The following is a 17,725-nucleotide window of genomic DNA, read 5'->3' as shown; positions in this document are numbered from 1 at the left end:
TGTTTGGCTCCTTTGCAGAAGATGAGATGGCTGAGTGTGTCTGGAGCTGTGTCTGCATCTTCTAATCTGTTCCACTGGTCCTCAAGTCTGTTTCTTTGCCAGTACCATGCTGCCATGCTGTTTTTATCACAGTAGCTTGGTAGTATAGTTGCAAGTTGGGGATTGTGATACCCCCTGCCATGTCTCTGTTACCTAGAATTGCTTTTGCTGTTCTGGGTCTCTTCTCGCTCCAAATGAATTTTTGGATTGTTTTCTCGAGGTCTATGAAGTATGCTGCTGGGATCTCAACTGGAATTGCATTAAATCTATGTAGCAGCTTTGGAAGTATGGCCATTTTCACTATATTAATCCTTCCTCCCCAGGAGCAGGGGATGTCTGTCCATTTTCTGATATCATCTTCAATCTCTCTTTTCAGAGTGCCATAGTTTTCAGAGAAGAGGTCTTTGATTTCTTTTGTTAGGATGATTCCTAGGTATTTCAGTTTTTTGGATGCTATTGTAAAAGGAATTATTTGGCCTCTTTCTCTCTCAGTGAGTCTGTCATTTGTGTAGAGGAAAGCTATTGATTTTTGTGTGTTGACCTTGTATCCAGCTACACTATTCAATTTGGTTATTAAGTCTAGAAGACTTTTGGTGGAGTTCTTGGGGTCTTCTATATAGAGTATCATGTCATCTGCAAATAATGACAATTTGACTTCTTCATTACCTATCTTTATTCCTTTTATTTCTTTCTCTTGTCTAATTGCTGTGGCTAATGTTTCCAGAACTATATTGAACAAGAGTGGTGATAGTGGACATCCTTGTCTTGTTCCTGATTTGAGTGTGAAGGATTTCAGGTTTTGACCATTTAGTATGATATTGGCTGTTGGTTTTTCATAGATGGCTTCTATCAGTTTGAGGTAGAAACCATCTATTCCAATATTTTGTAGGGTTTTTATCATAAATGCATGTTCAGCAAAGAATCCATTTTTCATGTCTGTTTCAGCCTCTAAAGGCTACCTGCATTCCTTAGATCACGGCCCCATCTCTATAGTCAAAGATAGCAATGGCTGTCTGAGTCTTTCTCACATTGTATTACTCTGACATTGATTCTCCTGTCTTTCTCTTATAAGCAGCCTTATGATTAGATTGGGCCCACCTGGGATAATCTCTCCATCTCAAAATCATTCTCCTTTTCCATGAATATTCAGTTTCCAAAAATTAAAGGGACATCTTTAGGAGTCATTATTCCATTTACCACATCAGGCATCTTTTTAGGGGTGGGGGTAATACTGGGATTGAACCTAGGGCTTTGTGCATGCTAAACATGTTCTGTACCACTGATCCACACAGGCTCTACATGAACCACCTTATTTGGCATTAAGTTAAAATTGGATAGGTATGAATCATAAATTATTGTGGCTCCTGAAGCAAACAAAGCTTACACAACTATATACAAATGGAGAGGCCTCGAGGAAATTTTTTTAATATTTGAAAGTTGCCAATATCATGATAATCACTCCAAGTACTTTAACACATATTCTATTACACTATTTCCCTCAAGAAATTTAACAAAAATACATTAATAATTACTAATTTGAAGTCTATATTCAAATTCCTTTATTATCCCAAACATGTCCTTCACAACTGATCAAGCTGATCAATCATTGCATTTGATTATTATGTCATTTTAGTTTTTAACACAAGAAAATAGTTTTCTGTCTTGCCATTTTAAGAATACAATCCAGTCGTCTTGTATAAGGCCTCACAACTTGAATTGTCTGATGGTTTCCTCATGATCAAATGCAGGTTAATCATCTTAGTAGGAATAATACATTGGCGATGTGTTACTTCTTCCTGAGATTCCATTTTGGATGCTGAATGTAGAGATGATCAAGGTGACTCCATGGGGATATCATGGGCTCCCCGGGAATATCCTAACAGCTCCCTGGAAAAGCCCTATTTATAGGGATTATTTTTATGTGCCCTGATTCAGAGATCATTCAAAGAAGGCTGCCCCTAGTATGTTTGTTTCAAACACAATGGCAATTGTTAAACAACACAGCTGCCTGTTGTGATGAACCTGTTGGGGTGATGTCTCACTCTCTTTCCTCTTCTCTGGGAAAGAATACCTGACACCCACAACTTAAAGGAGGAGAGGTTTATTTTGCCTCACGTTTCAGTCCATACTCACCTGGCTCCAATGTAGGGTGGCATGGTAGGGGGCTATGGCAGGAAAAGGAAAATGGAAAAGCTCTTCATGTCATGGCAAGGGGGAAGCAGAGAGTCAAGGGATGAGTTGGGAAAGAAGATGTACCCTTCCAGGTCATGCCTGCAGTGACCTGCCTCTTCTAATTAGACCCCACTTCCTAACAGCAAGTCATCAATAATGCCCTCATAATCTGATCAACTTCCCCCAAAGCCCTGGTTATGAGTGCATGAGGCTCTTGGGGGACATCCAAACCTGAACTATAATAGCTGACAAAAGGCTGACCAAAAATGTAAAGGAAAATTTGGGGAATGTGATATCCATAGATGGCCTTTGCAAACTTCCAACACACTCCTAGGGATTTACAAGCTCATGCATATATGCAAAGCTAAGTGTACAACCCAGTAAAAGTGAGCAGAGGATCTGAACCCATACTTTGCCACAGAGGACATACAGACGACAAATAAACACATGAAAAGATGGCTCAGCATCATTACCCATTTGGGAAATGCAACTGAAATCCATAATGAGATCTTACTCTATACCTTTTAGAATGGCTAAACTTAAAAATACCAACAAGGTGCTGAAGAGGATACAGAACAACTGATGGAAAAGAAAAATGGTGCGGATGCTCTGGAAAATAGCTTGACAATTTATTATAAAATTAAGCATAGACTTTTCACAAAACTTCTCAATACCAGTACTAGTTAAGCTAAAGAAATTAAATCTGTGTTTGCACAAAAACCTGTATGTGAATGTTCATAGCAGTCTTATTCATAGTTGCTAAAACCTGGAAACAACCCCAATGTTCTTCAAGGGGTGAATGAATATACAAACCATTGTGCAGCCATATAATGGGAAACTACTCAGCAGTTAGTTTGAATGCATTATTGATATATAAAAAACTATAGATGAATCTCAAAGGTGTTTTGCTGAGTAAAATAAGCCAGTCTCAAAAAATTTCCCACAAATAAAGTAAACTATAGGAAGAGAACAAGCAGCAGTTGCCAGAGTCTAGGGATTGGGGAGAGTTTGACTATAAAGGGGCAATACCAGAGAATTTCAGAGGGTGATGGAACTGTGGTATATCCTGATTGTGGTAGTGATTACATTAGTCCATAAAGATCTTCAATGCCCTAGAAATGTGTGTTTCTATATGTGTTTATTATGATGGTAGCTACAAAGGTATATATACTTGCCAAAACACATAAAATGGATTAACTTTATTCTATGTAAATTATCTCAAATTTCAAATTTTCTTTTATAAAAGAAACCATCCTTACCCCATTACAACCTCTTAAAAATGACTATTGACCTTGAAAGTTTAGTATGTGGCTGCCTAAAACATAAGAATGTGTAGCATAAAGAGTTTTTCAGTTGCATAAATGAGGTCACTGTATGCACATATATTGTGGTTTATATTGCTTTTTTACTTAGAGGTCTTGGACAGATGCATATATATATATATTCTATATATATATATATTCTATATATAAAATGTTTGTGGTCTACTATATTTTAATAGTTACATTATTAGGTGCCATGTTCTAGATAACACATTTAATCAGCATCCCACTGTTGGATATTTAGGTTGTTGCCAGTTGCTTTGCTATTACTAGAAACGCTATCGTGAACAGCCTTGTTCATGTAACTTTTTGCAAGTATATTGATAAGACATAGTTCTAAATGTGGGATTACCAGGAAGGTATAATTTGAATTTACAGAGTATGTTTAATTTGATTTTATGTAGCTATTGACAGATTGTCCCTTATAGAAGCAAGTAGAAAGTTTATAAAGACACATGAGTATATTTTGCAGTTTCCCATTGGAAGACTGAACTTCTTTCTGTCTTTCATAGGATCATGCTGATATTGAGTGGAAATTTGCAAGGACGAAGCTCTGGATGAGTTACTTTGATGAAGGAGGCACCTTGCCACCTCCTTTCAACATCATCCCCAGCCCCAAATCATTTCTATATCTTGGTAACTGGTTCAACAATACCTTCTGCCCTAAAAGAGATCCTGATGGTAGGAGAAGACACAACTTGAGAAGCTTCACAGTAAGACTTTTAGAAACTATGTTTCCTTTTTAAACAAAATTATTTCTTCTTTCCTATCTTGAACATCATAAAAATCACCCAACTTACTTATGTTTGGGGAGTTTGTCAGGCAAGAGCACTTTTATCATTCTCTAGTCCTAACATTTAGAAATATATTTAGATGAGTGTGGGAGGGTAGGATTCTGGGATGTTGATGTAACTTCTCTTTCCATTTTCCATTACAGGAACGCCATGCTGACAGCCTCATACAAAATCAACATTATCAGGTAAAACTTCCACACAGGGACTAAGTACAATAGTTCTTCAGTAGTTCTATGGAGTAGAAGCAAACTCCACTCTCGCTATGTCTGGATTATATCTACCTAGTAATCCCCCATTTAGAACTATATCTTATCAATATACTAGCAAAAAGATACATAAACAGGGTTGTTCACTGTAGCATGGCTAGTAATAGCAGAACAACTAGCAACAACCTAAATATCCAACAGTGGAAAGCTGGTTAAATGACTTTTCATCTAGAAAATGGCATACAATATAATTACTAAAATACAGTATATCACACATGTTATATATATATATATATATATATATATAGAATATATATAAAACATCTCTTTACAGTAACCCTTGCAAATCACAAGTAAAAGATAACAATCTCTCACCTTCCTGATCAAAAGAAACTCACAGTAGAAAAATGTGCCAGGCTTAAAGGAAATTTAACTTTATTCTGCAGGTCACTCCCCTAACTTTGTTCCTCTTAGGCCATAACTAAAAAGAGAAACAGGAAATACAGAATTTGGTAGGTGACCCTACTTTCACTACTGCCCCCAACTCTTATTGCATACTTGCACATAATGAATCACAGGCAGGATTCACTGGCTTCATTCTCTACTTCATAGTTATCACAAAAAATTGGTAACTGGGCATCTCAATGACTTCTTTAAGTTCACAGAGTAACAGAAGTAATACATATAGCATTAGCTAGTATTACTATAGGCCTTGAAACCAGCTTGAAGTAGAATTGAATTCTAAATTCCTTTTGCCATTTGATTGATCTTTTATTATTTTATTTTTATTAGTCCATGTTTGCAGTACATAATGATTACATTCATTGCAGGGAATCAGTACATATACATTACACATCTTAATTCTTTTTTACCACTTTTCTTCCACCCCCTCTTTTTGCCAGCATCCGATTCATTTATCTATCTTATAAAGTTTTTATCTTATAAAGATTTTATCTATCTTATAAAGTCTATTATCTATCTTATAAAGTTAATTATCATACATATAGATTAATATCCCGACTGACAGGCCAAAAAATATAAAGCATATAAGACGATTATACTAAATCAAAGTATGCTTTTAGATACATTGTCCATGCTGGGTTACGATATTCATTTCAAATTTTACATTTACTTAGTTGTGTGATCTTGGAAAAGTCAATTAATATCACTATGCCTAAGCTTTCTAATCTATAAAATGAGGAAAATAAAACTTATTTTATGGTGTCATGAAAATTAGGTTGTGTGTGTTGCATGTCATAAGTGCTTATCACATTGCAGTAAATGATAATTATTATTATCACCATCACTAATACAAATCATATTGACATGTGTGAGCCATCTCCCTCCCCCACTAAGTAAAAAGAGGGTAGCCCTATAACGAAGTATAATTTGACTTCAAGGAAAATATCTTTACTACATAATTAGTAGCAGACTTGGTGATTCTCACCTTTAAAAAAATTCTCCATTTTACTAGCAATACTAAAGTTCAATCCAGACTGATGGGAAAAGATATTGACTATGACTATTCAAGGAGTATTCTATTCTCACTATTCTATAAATTTGAGTATATGTTCATTTACCTAATGCTTGGGTAGAAATCTTTCCTTTCTGGTAAATTTGATTGGCACACTCTGCCACCAAATTCAGAGATACAATAAGTCATTTAGCCAATGGAATATATATATATATATATATATATAAAACAGCAAATGGCTGTGTCCTGTGAAGATTTTCCTTGCAAAGATGGTCTAAGAATATTTTATTACCTGTGTAGGTTTCTTATTTCACTGAGAGCCTGAGAAGGAAACTGAACGCCTCTTCCTATTTTTTTAATTCCAGGAAGTTATCAGGAATTTAGTCAAAAGATATGTGGCTGCTATGATAAGAAATTCCAAAACAAATGAGGGGCTAACAGAAGAAAATTTTAAGGTAATTTAACCAGTTGAACTTCTCATTTCTTCATTTCTCTTCCTCTTCCTTTATCCCTTCCCCAAACCCCCTCCTTCTCTTCCTCCTTCTTATTCTGTTGTTGTTGATACTGTTGTTGTTCTGGGGATTGCTTTTGCACTGAAGTATATAACCAGCCATTTTTATTTTGAGATAGGGTCTCAAATTGCTAAATTGTACAGGCTGGGCTGGAACCTGTGATCTTCTTGCCTCAGCCTCCTAGAGTGCTGGGATTACAGGTGTGTCCCACCATGCCTGCTTAATTGTTCATTTCTTCAGTATCATTTATGATTCACACAGTGTTTGAGATCTAGTGATGGAATTTTATCTGCCTATAATATAGCAAAACCAGCTACAATTCTTACTCTCTTTTAGAAGTACATGCCATCCAGTTGATGGAGAGATTTTACCAATTTCTGTCATACCACAATAAGTTTTATGAACAAAAGAATTCCGTTCTCTGCATTCTTTTAACAGTCTGGGTATTTCTCAGTATGGGAAATCCTATGCTGTAAATGATATGGCAAGGATGCACAGTGAGGAATAAGAGAGTAAACAGAAAATGCCTGGAGACTTAAATGCTTTCTTTGCCTAAAAAAATCTAAAATAAAGATCAAAAGTTTATTATAAAATATAATGTCTCAAGAAATTCTACTATTAAACATTTAAAATGTCCTACTATTAATCCTAGTCTAAAACAGTGATTCTGAACCAGGGGCGATTTCATCCTCCAGTACACATTTGGCAACCTGGAGATATTTTTCATCTCATACTGACATCTAGTGGGTAGAGACAAGGTTACTACTAAATACCCCACAATGAACAAGGTTGTCTCCCACAACAAAGAATCATGCAGCCCAACATGTCAACAGTACCAAGGCTGAGAAACCCAGCCTAGAATATACATGCTCCTTTTTTTCTAAGGCCCATAGGAAAGCTGCTATTCTAATCCACAGACATAACTCATCTGTTGAGGGCCTATGTGCCAAGCACACTAACTACTAAGTGCTAGGGTATAGTAGTGAGCAAGATCTAACCAGCCCTTATTCTTGTGGAATGACAAGGGATAATAATATAGGGTAATAAATTATTCAATAGGCTGATAGTGTAAACATAAGGTACTACTGACATACGAAGAGGAACAGTCACCTGGGACTTGGGAAGTTAGGATGGGCTTCCAGATAGAGTGATGTTTAAACTGATAAAGGAGCCAGATAAAGGAGAAGTTGGGAAGAGAAGTGTTCAGGCAGAGGCAAAGGCCCAGAGGCAAGAGAGATATATCCATATGGATGGAGAGGGACAGTAGGAAAAGAGAAGGAAGAAAGGAAACTGGAGAGACTCACAGTTAACAGGTCTTGAAAAACTCTGTACTCCATGATATAACATCTCTACTTTTTTCTAAGGGCATTGACAAGTTACTAATGTGTTTTAAGCCAGGGGATTACATGATCATATTTAAGCTTAAAAAGAAACAGTTTGTAAAGGAACAATCTAGTATCTAAGCAGCCAGTTAGAAGACATTGCACAGGAACTTGAAAGAACAGGGTCCACTTTTTGAAAACAGCAATCTCATAATCTGACATTTCACTTTTCTAGTTTCATTCCTTGGAGTCCTACAAGCTTTTTCTAAAAGTTATTCTTTTATATATGGATAGCTGTGAGAGCCAGTACCCAAATCTAATACATTGTGAGTTAATGCTTTATTAGGGATCAGTCTATTGATGTACCCCAGATGAGGAGGCTCTGAAATCAACTTTACCCATTGTATGATTTTTCAAGTGGCCACAGAATTACTAATATGTTTTTCTTGTGCTTGAGTAATGGGAGATGCTTCTGGTATTATGTGTGGTATTATGTTTCTGGTATTGTGGTTTGCTACTACCAGGCAGACACTAGAGCATTCTAAAGAGTATCCAATGTGCCTACTTTAAACTAAAGATCAAGCTCAATGGAACAACGTGTCTTCTCTCTTTCCCTAGGAATTAAAGCAGGACATCTCCAGCTTTCGATATGAAGTGCTTGACCTCTTAGGAAATAGAAAACACCCAAGGAGAAGCTTCTCCACTAGCAGCACTGAACTCTCTCAGAAGGATGATACCAATGGTGGCAGTGGTAGAGCTCGAGGCAAATCCAAGAGTGTCTCCTTCAATTTAGGCTGCAAGAAAAAGACCTGCCACGGGCCACCACTCATCAGAACCATGCCAGGAGCCAGTGGTACCCAAGGGAAGTCAAAAGCTGAGTCATCAAGCAAACGCTCATTCATGGGTCCTTCCCTCAAGAAACTGGGTCTCCTATTCTCCAAGTTTAATGGTAATACATCTGAACCCAGTTCAGAGCCAGTGTACACAATTTCTGAAGGAATCATTCAGCAGCACTATATGTGGCAGGACATCAGGTATTCTCAGATGGAGAAAGGGAAAGCAGAGGCCTGTTCTCAAAGTGAAATTAACCTCAGTGAGGTAGAATTAGATGAAATCCGGGGCGCTGCTCAGAGCAGTGAATGCCCTCTAGCCTGTTCCAGCTCTCTTCATTGTGTATCCAGCATTTGTTCCTCAAATTCTAAACTTTTAGACTCCTCAGAGGATGTATTTGAAACTTGGGGAGAGGCTTGTGACTTGCTCATGCACAAATGGGGTGATGGACAGGAAGAAGAAGTTACAACTCGGCTTTAAGTCAAGTCCCTAACACCTGTCCTGGAACTCAACAAAAAATTTGTAATTTCCTTGCTCTCAGAGGTGACATATAATATGATTCCCTCACTGCTCCCCTAGGAAAGTGAAATTCCTATTATTTTCACAGTCTTTTATAGCTACATTCTACATTTTTGTTATATTATTATTATTTGCCTTTTTATAACCATAAACACTAAGTCCATCTCACAATAACTAAAGGGGTATTGCCCCTAATCAGCAGAGGTGCAGTTGGGTGCTTAACCCTTTTGCTTTGCTTTGCTTACCTTTGCTTCCCTGAAGCTCCAGGTGCCACTTTGCTACTGTTTCTGCCACACAGATTCCTGACCTCCCTCAGGATCTCATGCCATCTCCCCACAGGGCTGAGGGATGTAGTCAGCAGTCCCCACCAGCTATCAGATAAGGCAAACCAACCTGCCTATCTCTGTTGCCCTTCAGTGCTACACGCTGCCCATGCTGGTTCAATGAACAGCGTTAAAGGGAGGCTGATCAGACTCCAGAAAATTGTCAGCTTGTGATTTCTAGATATAACTGGCCTTTTTATTTTGTTTTAAAACAATACAACTTATTATTATGGAGGCTGTTGAGTATTTTTGTTTCTTAAAGATGTGTTTCTTAATGTGTGCCAATGAGATATTTACCCTGTAGTATATGTCATATTTAACAAGCTGGGTGAATTCCTTTCCTATTTGTGTATTTTAGTTAACTTACTATATTTTAAATTAGATAGTACTGAAATTAGTATTTAGGATGTGTACTGTTTTTTAAAATTTTTACTGCACTCTAACATCTCATACATTAGCAAGTAAAAATAATTAGCTGGCATATTTATAGAGTCCTATCTACTGTTGATAGTTTTAATCATCATTGCTATTGAAGCATTTCTAAGATGAAAGACTGGATTTGAAATATTTTACCAGAAGAATGACATCTTGCTGAGGTATTGAAATCTGAGAAAAAAAGAATCATCACTTTAATTGATTTCTGGAAAAATCACAATTTTAGGTCTAGATAATTTAATTCAGGTTGCAGTTTCAATATTCGTTGGGGTAAGCAGAATTGCATGTGTAAACTTATGTTAGATATGTAACATAGCAACCTTAGTGGACTCATGAAACTATGTGATCCAAATTCTACCGTCTTCAAAGAAATCTGCATTTATACATCCAAACAATTTCCCACAGCTTCATTGGAATACAAAGGTTCAAGTTAAAAATGAAGTCACAATGCATATGGTCATCATTTTAGACCTAATAGTCACTGAACAAAAATCTCCTAACAGTGGTTTTTACCAATATTAGCACAAGTTTCACCAATTTAGACTCTAACATGAGCTGAAGCACCCCCTAATTCTGGCTTATGAAGGTTAAATTAGGAATGTGTAGCCCAGAAAACAAGGCGCCACCCTGTTCTTTGAATTGTCAACATCAATGGGAATCCATCTAAATAAGTGAAATGAGGGGTTTTCAAACAATATGAATATGTCTTCAACTAGTTTTTGACAGGGTAGTTTCTATTATTTGAATTGATTCCCACCTTTGTTACTGGTGTTGGTGACTGATGGTTGAAGTATTTCACCTGGAGAAGAGTTAAATTGGGTGTGTGGGGGGGTGCTGGAGGACGTATTGAAGAAAAAAACCTCAAATCCAGGGAAAAGTAAAGAGAACGAGCTGCATTAAGACCCATTTGGCAAGCAGTTATCTTGTAATAATTCCTTGATCATCTCTGAAGTGCTCATTTATTCTCCCCTGCTTCACTAGGTAGGACTATCCTAAGGCTCTGACATTAAAACAGGTTACTTTCCAGAAGGAAGAATTCTAAGTTACAGATTTAACTCCCAATTGTCAGATACATTTTGAAAAATATCAGAACCTAGGCTACATTCCTAACTTGTATCACTGGCACCAAAAGACTCCCAAAATATAACCTTCTTTCATGGAAAGAAAAACGTTTCTTTCTACAAATGTATGTATTTCTGATAATAAGTATAACTGGTCTAGTAGCTATTTTATCAATTTATCAGAAAGCGTGGTAGATACGTATCATGTTTGAAAACAGTCTTCTCTCAGTTATGTTCTAAAGAGAAAATGTAAATCACAGAAGCCAACCTCTCCTATGGAAAGAAACCAGTGTCATATTTCCTAAGAGTATATTCCTTTTTTGTTCTTAGGGTTATCTTTGTAACTTCAGCTTAGGACTTCTCTAGTTATACTGAGGGCTCATTTAGAACGGGGATTAAGGGCCTGGGATTTAGTTTAGTGGCACAGTACCTGCCTGGCAAGTATGAGGTCCTGAGTTTGATTCCTGGTAGCAGAAAAAAAAAAAAGAAAGAATAGGGGTTAAAGCTAAAGAGTTATTGCCCTAACTTCCATTTTAGTGATACCAACATTTTTTAAAACTCTTAACTCTGCAGAAAGCAGGAAGACAAAGAGATTTTGTGTTCACTTCTCTTTCTGATCAGCTATTACAAAAAAAACCCCACATATTTGGGCGCTAGGGATATAGCTCAGTGGTAGAGCACTTGCCTAGCATGTGTGAGCCCTGGGTTTCCTGCCCAGCACTGCAAAAAGAAAAAAATAAGGTATTTTAAATAAAAATACTTAAGTATGTCCTCTGACCGAGAGAAAGTATAAGTCAACTTGAGAGTAAATTTATAAACATGAAGAGTTAGAGCTAAAATAAAACCTTGATTCCAACCTCATATATTACAAATAGAAAAAAAGTGTGTGTGCATGGGGAGGGGTGTCCAGAGACAGGATAACAACTTATTCAAGGTCAGAATTAAGTCAATAAACCAAATTTTCTAGATCACAGAAACAAGATATTGTTAAGCATATATGTTTTATAGGAGATGTATAAATTAAATGGCCATTACAGGCACCCACTTTTTTCCCTTTTATTTTCACTTGTTGCATTGGGGATTGAACCCAGGCCCTCAAATGTTAAGCAAGTGTTTTTTTCATGGAACTACATCCCCACCCCCATTTTTTCCATTTACCTGAAATGTTGTGAACTCCAAAAATTTCATACTGACATATCGAAATGTGAAATAAAAATGTACTGCAAAGTAAAAAAATAATTATAATTTCAAGAATCATTTACAAATTCTCTAAAATAACATATCATGGTTTACCTCCATTACAGTTAACTTTCGTGTAACACCATGAATTCGTTTATTTGACCTCACAATTAAAATCTTCTTGAAAATTAGGATAAATACATCACAAATAAAATGTCCAAATTAGAAAGTGACCATTGTTGAAGTAGCTCCTCCACTTTTAGGTTTAAGTCCAGTGAAGTTAAAAGACAGAAGATTCTAAATTCAAACTCATTGGTTTTGGAAGATGCCAAAATTTACAGGGATACAGATGTTCCAAGTCAGACATCTACTTACATGGGAATATGGAAAAATTACCATTTCTTTCTACCTCTCATGTAATTTCACTAACTTAGTCTACTTCAGCTAAGTCCCACACATCTAAACATTTACCTTATGCAATTTGATTAAAAGACTTTTAAAAAAATTAGAGCCTCCACCTTTTGAATGATTTAATAAAAATACCCTCTTCAAAAAGAACTTTGTAATTATTATAGCAATGCAAACCTCCTCTGAACATCTCAATGGGGATTTTTTTAGAACAATACAATATGATACCTTAGCCAGAAAATAGAAAAATAACCATTTGGCCTTCATGTTGCTTTGTAAACAATACTCGAGTGGTTTTTTTGTACTTCGTTTTAGTGACCTAGACCTTGTTTTGTTAAATCATCAAGTAAAAAGTACTTAGTTGGGCAGAATTTCCTATTTAACACTATGTAAGAAAAATGGAGCATATTATTTTGGTAATCAAGTCATCAAAATATGGTAATAAACAGATTACTTGTTTAGACTAGTCAGTGTACATTGATGTAATTTTTCAGAACATTTAAATAATCTCTTTATACCTACTTCACAGACCCCCTTTCCCCCAACCCCTGCAGGTTTGCCTCAAAAATATGGGCATTTTAGATTCTTTGGTTTAATTGCTCCAAATACCCACTTTGTTGGTACAGAACTAGCCACTGGGAAATGACTACATAAATTTGAGTCTCACTTTAGTACAGAGAAATACTGTTTTGACTGTATTGCCAATGACCGTTTTTTCCAACAGATACGGGTTTTGGCTTGCTTTGCTTTTAGGGAAATGTCTGTAAAAGTGAAAAATTTGTATATGTACTTGTACACACACACACACACACACTGAAACTCATTAGGATTTGATTAATCTGACCTTGGCCTTTCATCCCTTTTGGTAATTACTAGATCATGTTTAAGGGAGAGGAAGCAGAAATAACGTTTCAATAGAGATACTTTCTGAGATGTGTTAAGGAACTGCTACAATGAACTGGCTTAACAGCAATGCTCTGTAAGACAACAGTTAAGTTGAGAACTATTAGGATTTGGAATTTCTACATTTAAGGAATACAGCATTTAAGTCAGAAAGAAAGAATGTACCTGCAAAATATATACATATTTGGCAAAATAGTCAGCATACTTCAGATTTACTGCGTGAGATATTAATATTCATATTGCAATGCTGATATGAGGTCTAGAATTTTCCTCAATAAAAGTTTGGTGGTTCAGAGAAGGTGCTAGTAAATGATTTTGATAAACATATATATTTATTACAAAATTAAGTCAACCGCCCTTGTGCCAAAAGCTATTTATCTGATGTGAAAAGTTGTAAAAGCTCTGTAGACATGTCCTATTACTACACAAATGAATAACAATTTCTGTAGTAAGATAAAGAGCCCACTATTTTTGATCGTTGTAATCAACTTCCATATGTCTCCCTCCACCTCCGAAGAAGCCTGTATAACTCCACATAACTTTATAGAGCCAAAAAAGATTAACTGACGGTGGTTAAAACTGCCTAGAGTGAAGGCCATTTTCACTAATCGACAGCATATCTTGCCCTTTTTTAGTGAGTTTCACTTGCAACAATCTAACATCTCAACAGCTGTACCTGAACACATGTAGGCATGCATGCATGCATGCATCCCCTTAAGGCATTGTCCTGAGTGGTATTTCAATGAATAGATGGCAATATGCCTTTTATTTAACCTTAAAGTAGCCAAACACTTGCATTACTGTTAAACTAGTCTTGGTCATATGGCATCTTTTCCCATAACATTTAAAGTATCCCCCAAATACTCATTGCTCCCAACTGCCTTCCAACCTATAAACTCTCTTGACAATTTTCCAGGCTTATATAACATTTAAAATTGACCCTCAAAAGATAAGACAGAAAAGACATTCTAGATTTTTGCTAAGTTTTTGGAAGACTTAGACGATCATGTGACAAATATGGGTAAGCACTTTAAAGCATAGGGGTAAACCACCAAATTAGTAAACTTTTTGGATACCAAACTGAAATGAAGTTGATTAAAAATGTAGTTTCTAGGGGTTGGAGGTGTAGCTCAGTAGTCCAACAGTTGCCTAACATATGTGAGCTCCCCCACCACACATACACACAAAAAAGAAAAAAAAAGTGGTGTCTGGATTAAAGTATTAACAACATCATTTTCTCCCTCAACAAAATCCAGAAGAGCAATAATATGTGAAAACTAGCCCTGAACAACTAGCCCTGGAAATCATTTTTGAAATTCTGGGACATATTTGGGTTGGATTTCAGAAAGTAGCAAGTTCACATCTGTCATCCCTATATTCATAAATTCAACATACCCAATCTACAGTAACATTATAATTGTATAGTATTATAGACTTTCATAAATGTAACATTTTGAACAACTACTGGAAGGATTGATTTCTCCAAAGTTTACCTAGGAAATAAAATGGGTTTGTTAATACTCCATATTAAAAAGAAATAAAAGCTAAAATGGGGAGAGGATAGTTTGGAAAAAAAGTTGGATTATATGTCTACTGTCATATTTTTGCCTCATAAATATAGAATAAGCATATAAAGGGGGATTATAAAGTAATGAGACTATTTTTAACTTGCCAGAATTTATGTACTAAAATGAATGTTGTTCCTCAAAGTAGTCTCCTTAAGAAGCTGCACCCATATTCTAATGATGCTGCCATTATCCCATTTTGGACTTTCACTTTTAGGACTTTGAAATTCTGCCATACAATCTCTGAATATCTTCAATGGGGTAGAAAGTCATGATCCTATAAACTTTAAGTTTAGATGCATTTTTTGTAAAATGTTGAGTGGTCAAGTTGAGTAATTTCCTGGTTAATAACAATTTTCAAATTATATTACACAATAGGCACTTTGGTGAGTTTTCAGTTGTATATACCCCTGGAACCACTAATCCAGGTCAAGATACAGAATATTTCTATTAACCCCTGAAGTTTTCTTGTACCCCTTTGCAATGTGGAATCTGGCTTCAAACACGCAGCAAAGGCAGCATAACTGGATAAACCAAAAAGCATCTTGAAAAATACTTTTAAGAGCAACATACAGAATTCCCACTGATCTGGGATCCGAATGATTTAACCCTTGAGACACTTGTGTTTAGTAAAATACACTAAGAATTCCCATGGCTTATGCTGTAAACAAACTGAGAATTGGCTCTCCAGGTCTTAGATGATCCACAAGAAATGGCATTTTATAATGGAGAGGCTCTGACAATTAGGAAGAGGGAAAAGTAAAGAAAAATCTTCATTTTTCCACAGAAAAATACAGTGCAGGGTTTTGGACTCAAGGAGCCATGATAGCAGAAAGCAGTGGGAGAAGGCTCTACCGAGAGGATAACAGCTAACTGAATTTTCAGGTCTTCTGAAAATCACATGTTCAGATTAGGTGTTCCCTGTACAAGATCTAGTAATTAAAATGCAGCTTCAACACTGCGGCCACACCTTGTAAACTTCCTTTTATATCATATATTAAGTAATCAGTTGAAATAACCAAGATAAAGTAATCTGTAGTCCAATAAGCAGTGTTAATTGTACTTGACATCCTTAGGTATGAGCAGTGGTCACAATTCTCTGGTGTTTAACAGCATCAGTGAAACTATGGTTCTAGAATGAGTTATGTGAGCTTACAAGGGTATATCTAAACTCAAAGGGTCTCTGGTTTACTTAATGTTAAAGGAAATGCAACTTGATAAATTTTTAACTTTGAAATTAACTGTTCAAAGCCATATTTCAACTTTATTATAAAAATACATACCTTCTCCAGGACATTTCCTTCTTGAGGGAAAATATATTGTTTTTGTTTCTTCTAACATAGGGATGCACACACAGATAGTATTCAAGAAGATAGCACTACTTTAACTCTTCACAGGATTCTATTTCTTCAGGATTTCTCAAAAATGAGGTTGAAACTCACGGGAAGTTTCTTCCTAGTCAAAACAATGAATGCAGTTTGGAGCCACAGGCCAGCAGTTGATAGCAGGAAAGAGAAATACTAAAAACTAAAGGCCATGCTTAATTCACTTTATTGGCCTAGTTGGTGGTCTCTCACACATCATCATACAGAAAATGTATCAAATTTAAGGTTAAAATTATATCACCTGAGCTTAACTCATAAAAAGCAAAATTTGCAAATGTGGTTGTGCAAATGGGATTTTGGCTTTGCTAGACTATTTTAAAAACTAAAACCTCTTTGATTGTTACTTCTATTTAGATACTTTCTGTAAGAAGTAAAAAAAGTTGTTGTCAACCTTTACTGTGTTAAAATGAATCTTGTACAATAATTTTGTGTATTTTTAGCTTCAGTATAAACAAAAATAAAGCATTTGCTCCCCCCCCCCAATGTATGGCTATTTTGATTTAAGGTGTTTTGTTCTTCCCTTTTCCAATGTAATTTATAGCTACCTATTATCAATAAGTATTTTTGAACAACAATGAATACACACAGTATTTGAACAACAGAAACACTAGCAGAAGACTTCTGCAGTCCAAAATATTTTGAAATGTAATGGGTGAGAATAAACATTAGCATTCTAATTTTTATATCCTATTAAAGGCCACAGTAAATATTTTAACAATTCAGTAATAATAAAGAACTATGAAATGAAAAAGAGGCCAATGCAACTATAAAACTAGTTTACAACACTGAGGAACCTAACAAGTATGATCACAGAAATTTGTTCTTTGAGTACCCCAAAATATGATACATGCTGTACAAAACAATTTCAATCTCTCAGAAAACATATACACCAAGGTTGAGACAGTCATCATTAAACCAGTATAATCTGAGTTCATCTGAGTGATACTTCAAGTGTTAGTTGAGAATTAATTTTTTTCCCGCAATTAATTCAGACTCCTAAGGTTTTGTCTTATATTTCACGATTTAAACTTTTAAGCCACTAGACCACTGGTTAGCATGCCAAAGCAGCTTAACTTTCAACTAACTCATATGCAGGTCCCGGCGTAATTACTTGGGAAAATCAGTGTATAACTTTTACACACTAATGAGATAAGGGCAATTGAAAACTTACCTGATAAAGATTTGTAACTGGTAGAAAAAAGTAATTCTATAATGGTATTATACAAATGTGCTGAATTCATTTCACAAAGGAATATATACAACAAATGAGTAAAC

The 17,725-nt window shown here is 35.8% G+C and overlaps 1 protein-coding gene across 4 annotated transcripts in view; it reads left to right on the top strand.

The window, feature by feature from the left end:
* The window catches only part of Trpc5 (transient receptor potential cation channel subfamily C member 5), a 320,316-nt gene extending 303,132 nt beyond the window's left edge, over positions 1-17,184 (top strand). For all 4 annotated transcript variants that reach the window (XM_021241600.2, XM_004861420.3, XM_004861421.3 and 1 more), the window contains 4 exons: positions 4,046-4,246; positions 4,471-4,512; positions 6,373-6,462; positions 8,460-17,184. In XM_021241600.2, coding sequence (XP_021097259.1) covers positions 4,046-4,246; positions 4,471-4,512; positions 6,373-6,462; positions 8,460-9,152 — 1,026 coding nt within the window. In that variant the 3' untranslated portion in view covers positions 9,153-17,184. The remainder of the gene's footprint in view (positions 1-4,045; positions 4,247-4,470; positions 4,513-6,372; positions 6,463-8,459) is intronic.
* Positions 17,185-17,725: the final 541 nt, after the last annotated feature.

This window comes from Heterocephalus glaber, unplaced genomic scaffold, assembly GCF_053883595.1.
Source record: "Heterocephalus glaber isolate CG9 unplaced genomic scaffold, H.glaber_assembly_v1.0 deba00001613, whole genome shotgun sequence".
In the NCBI taxonomy this organism is placed as follows: Eukaryota; Metazoa; Chordata; class Mammalia; order Rodentia; family Bathyergidae; genus Heterocephalus; species Heterocephalus glaber.
Note: the sequence above shows the minus strand (reverse complement) of the source record. Positions and strands in the feature narration are given on the sequence as shown.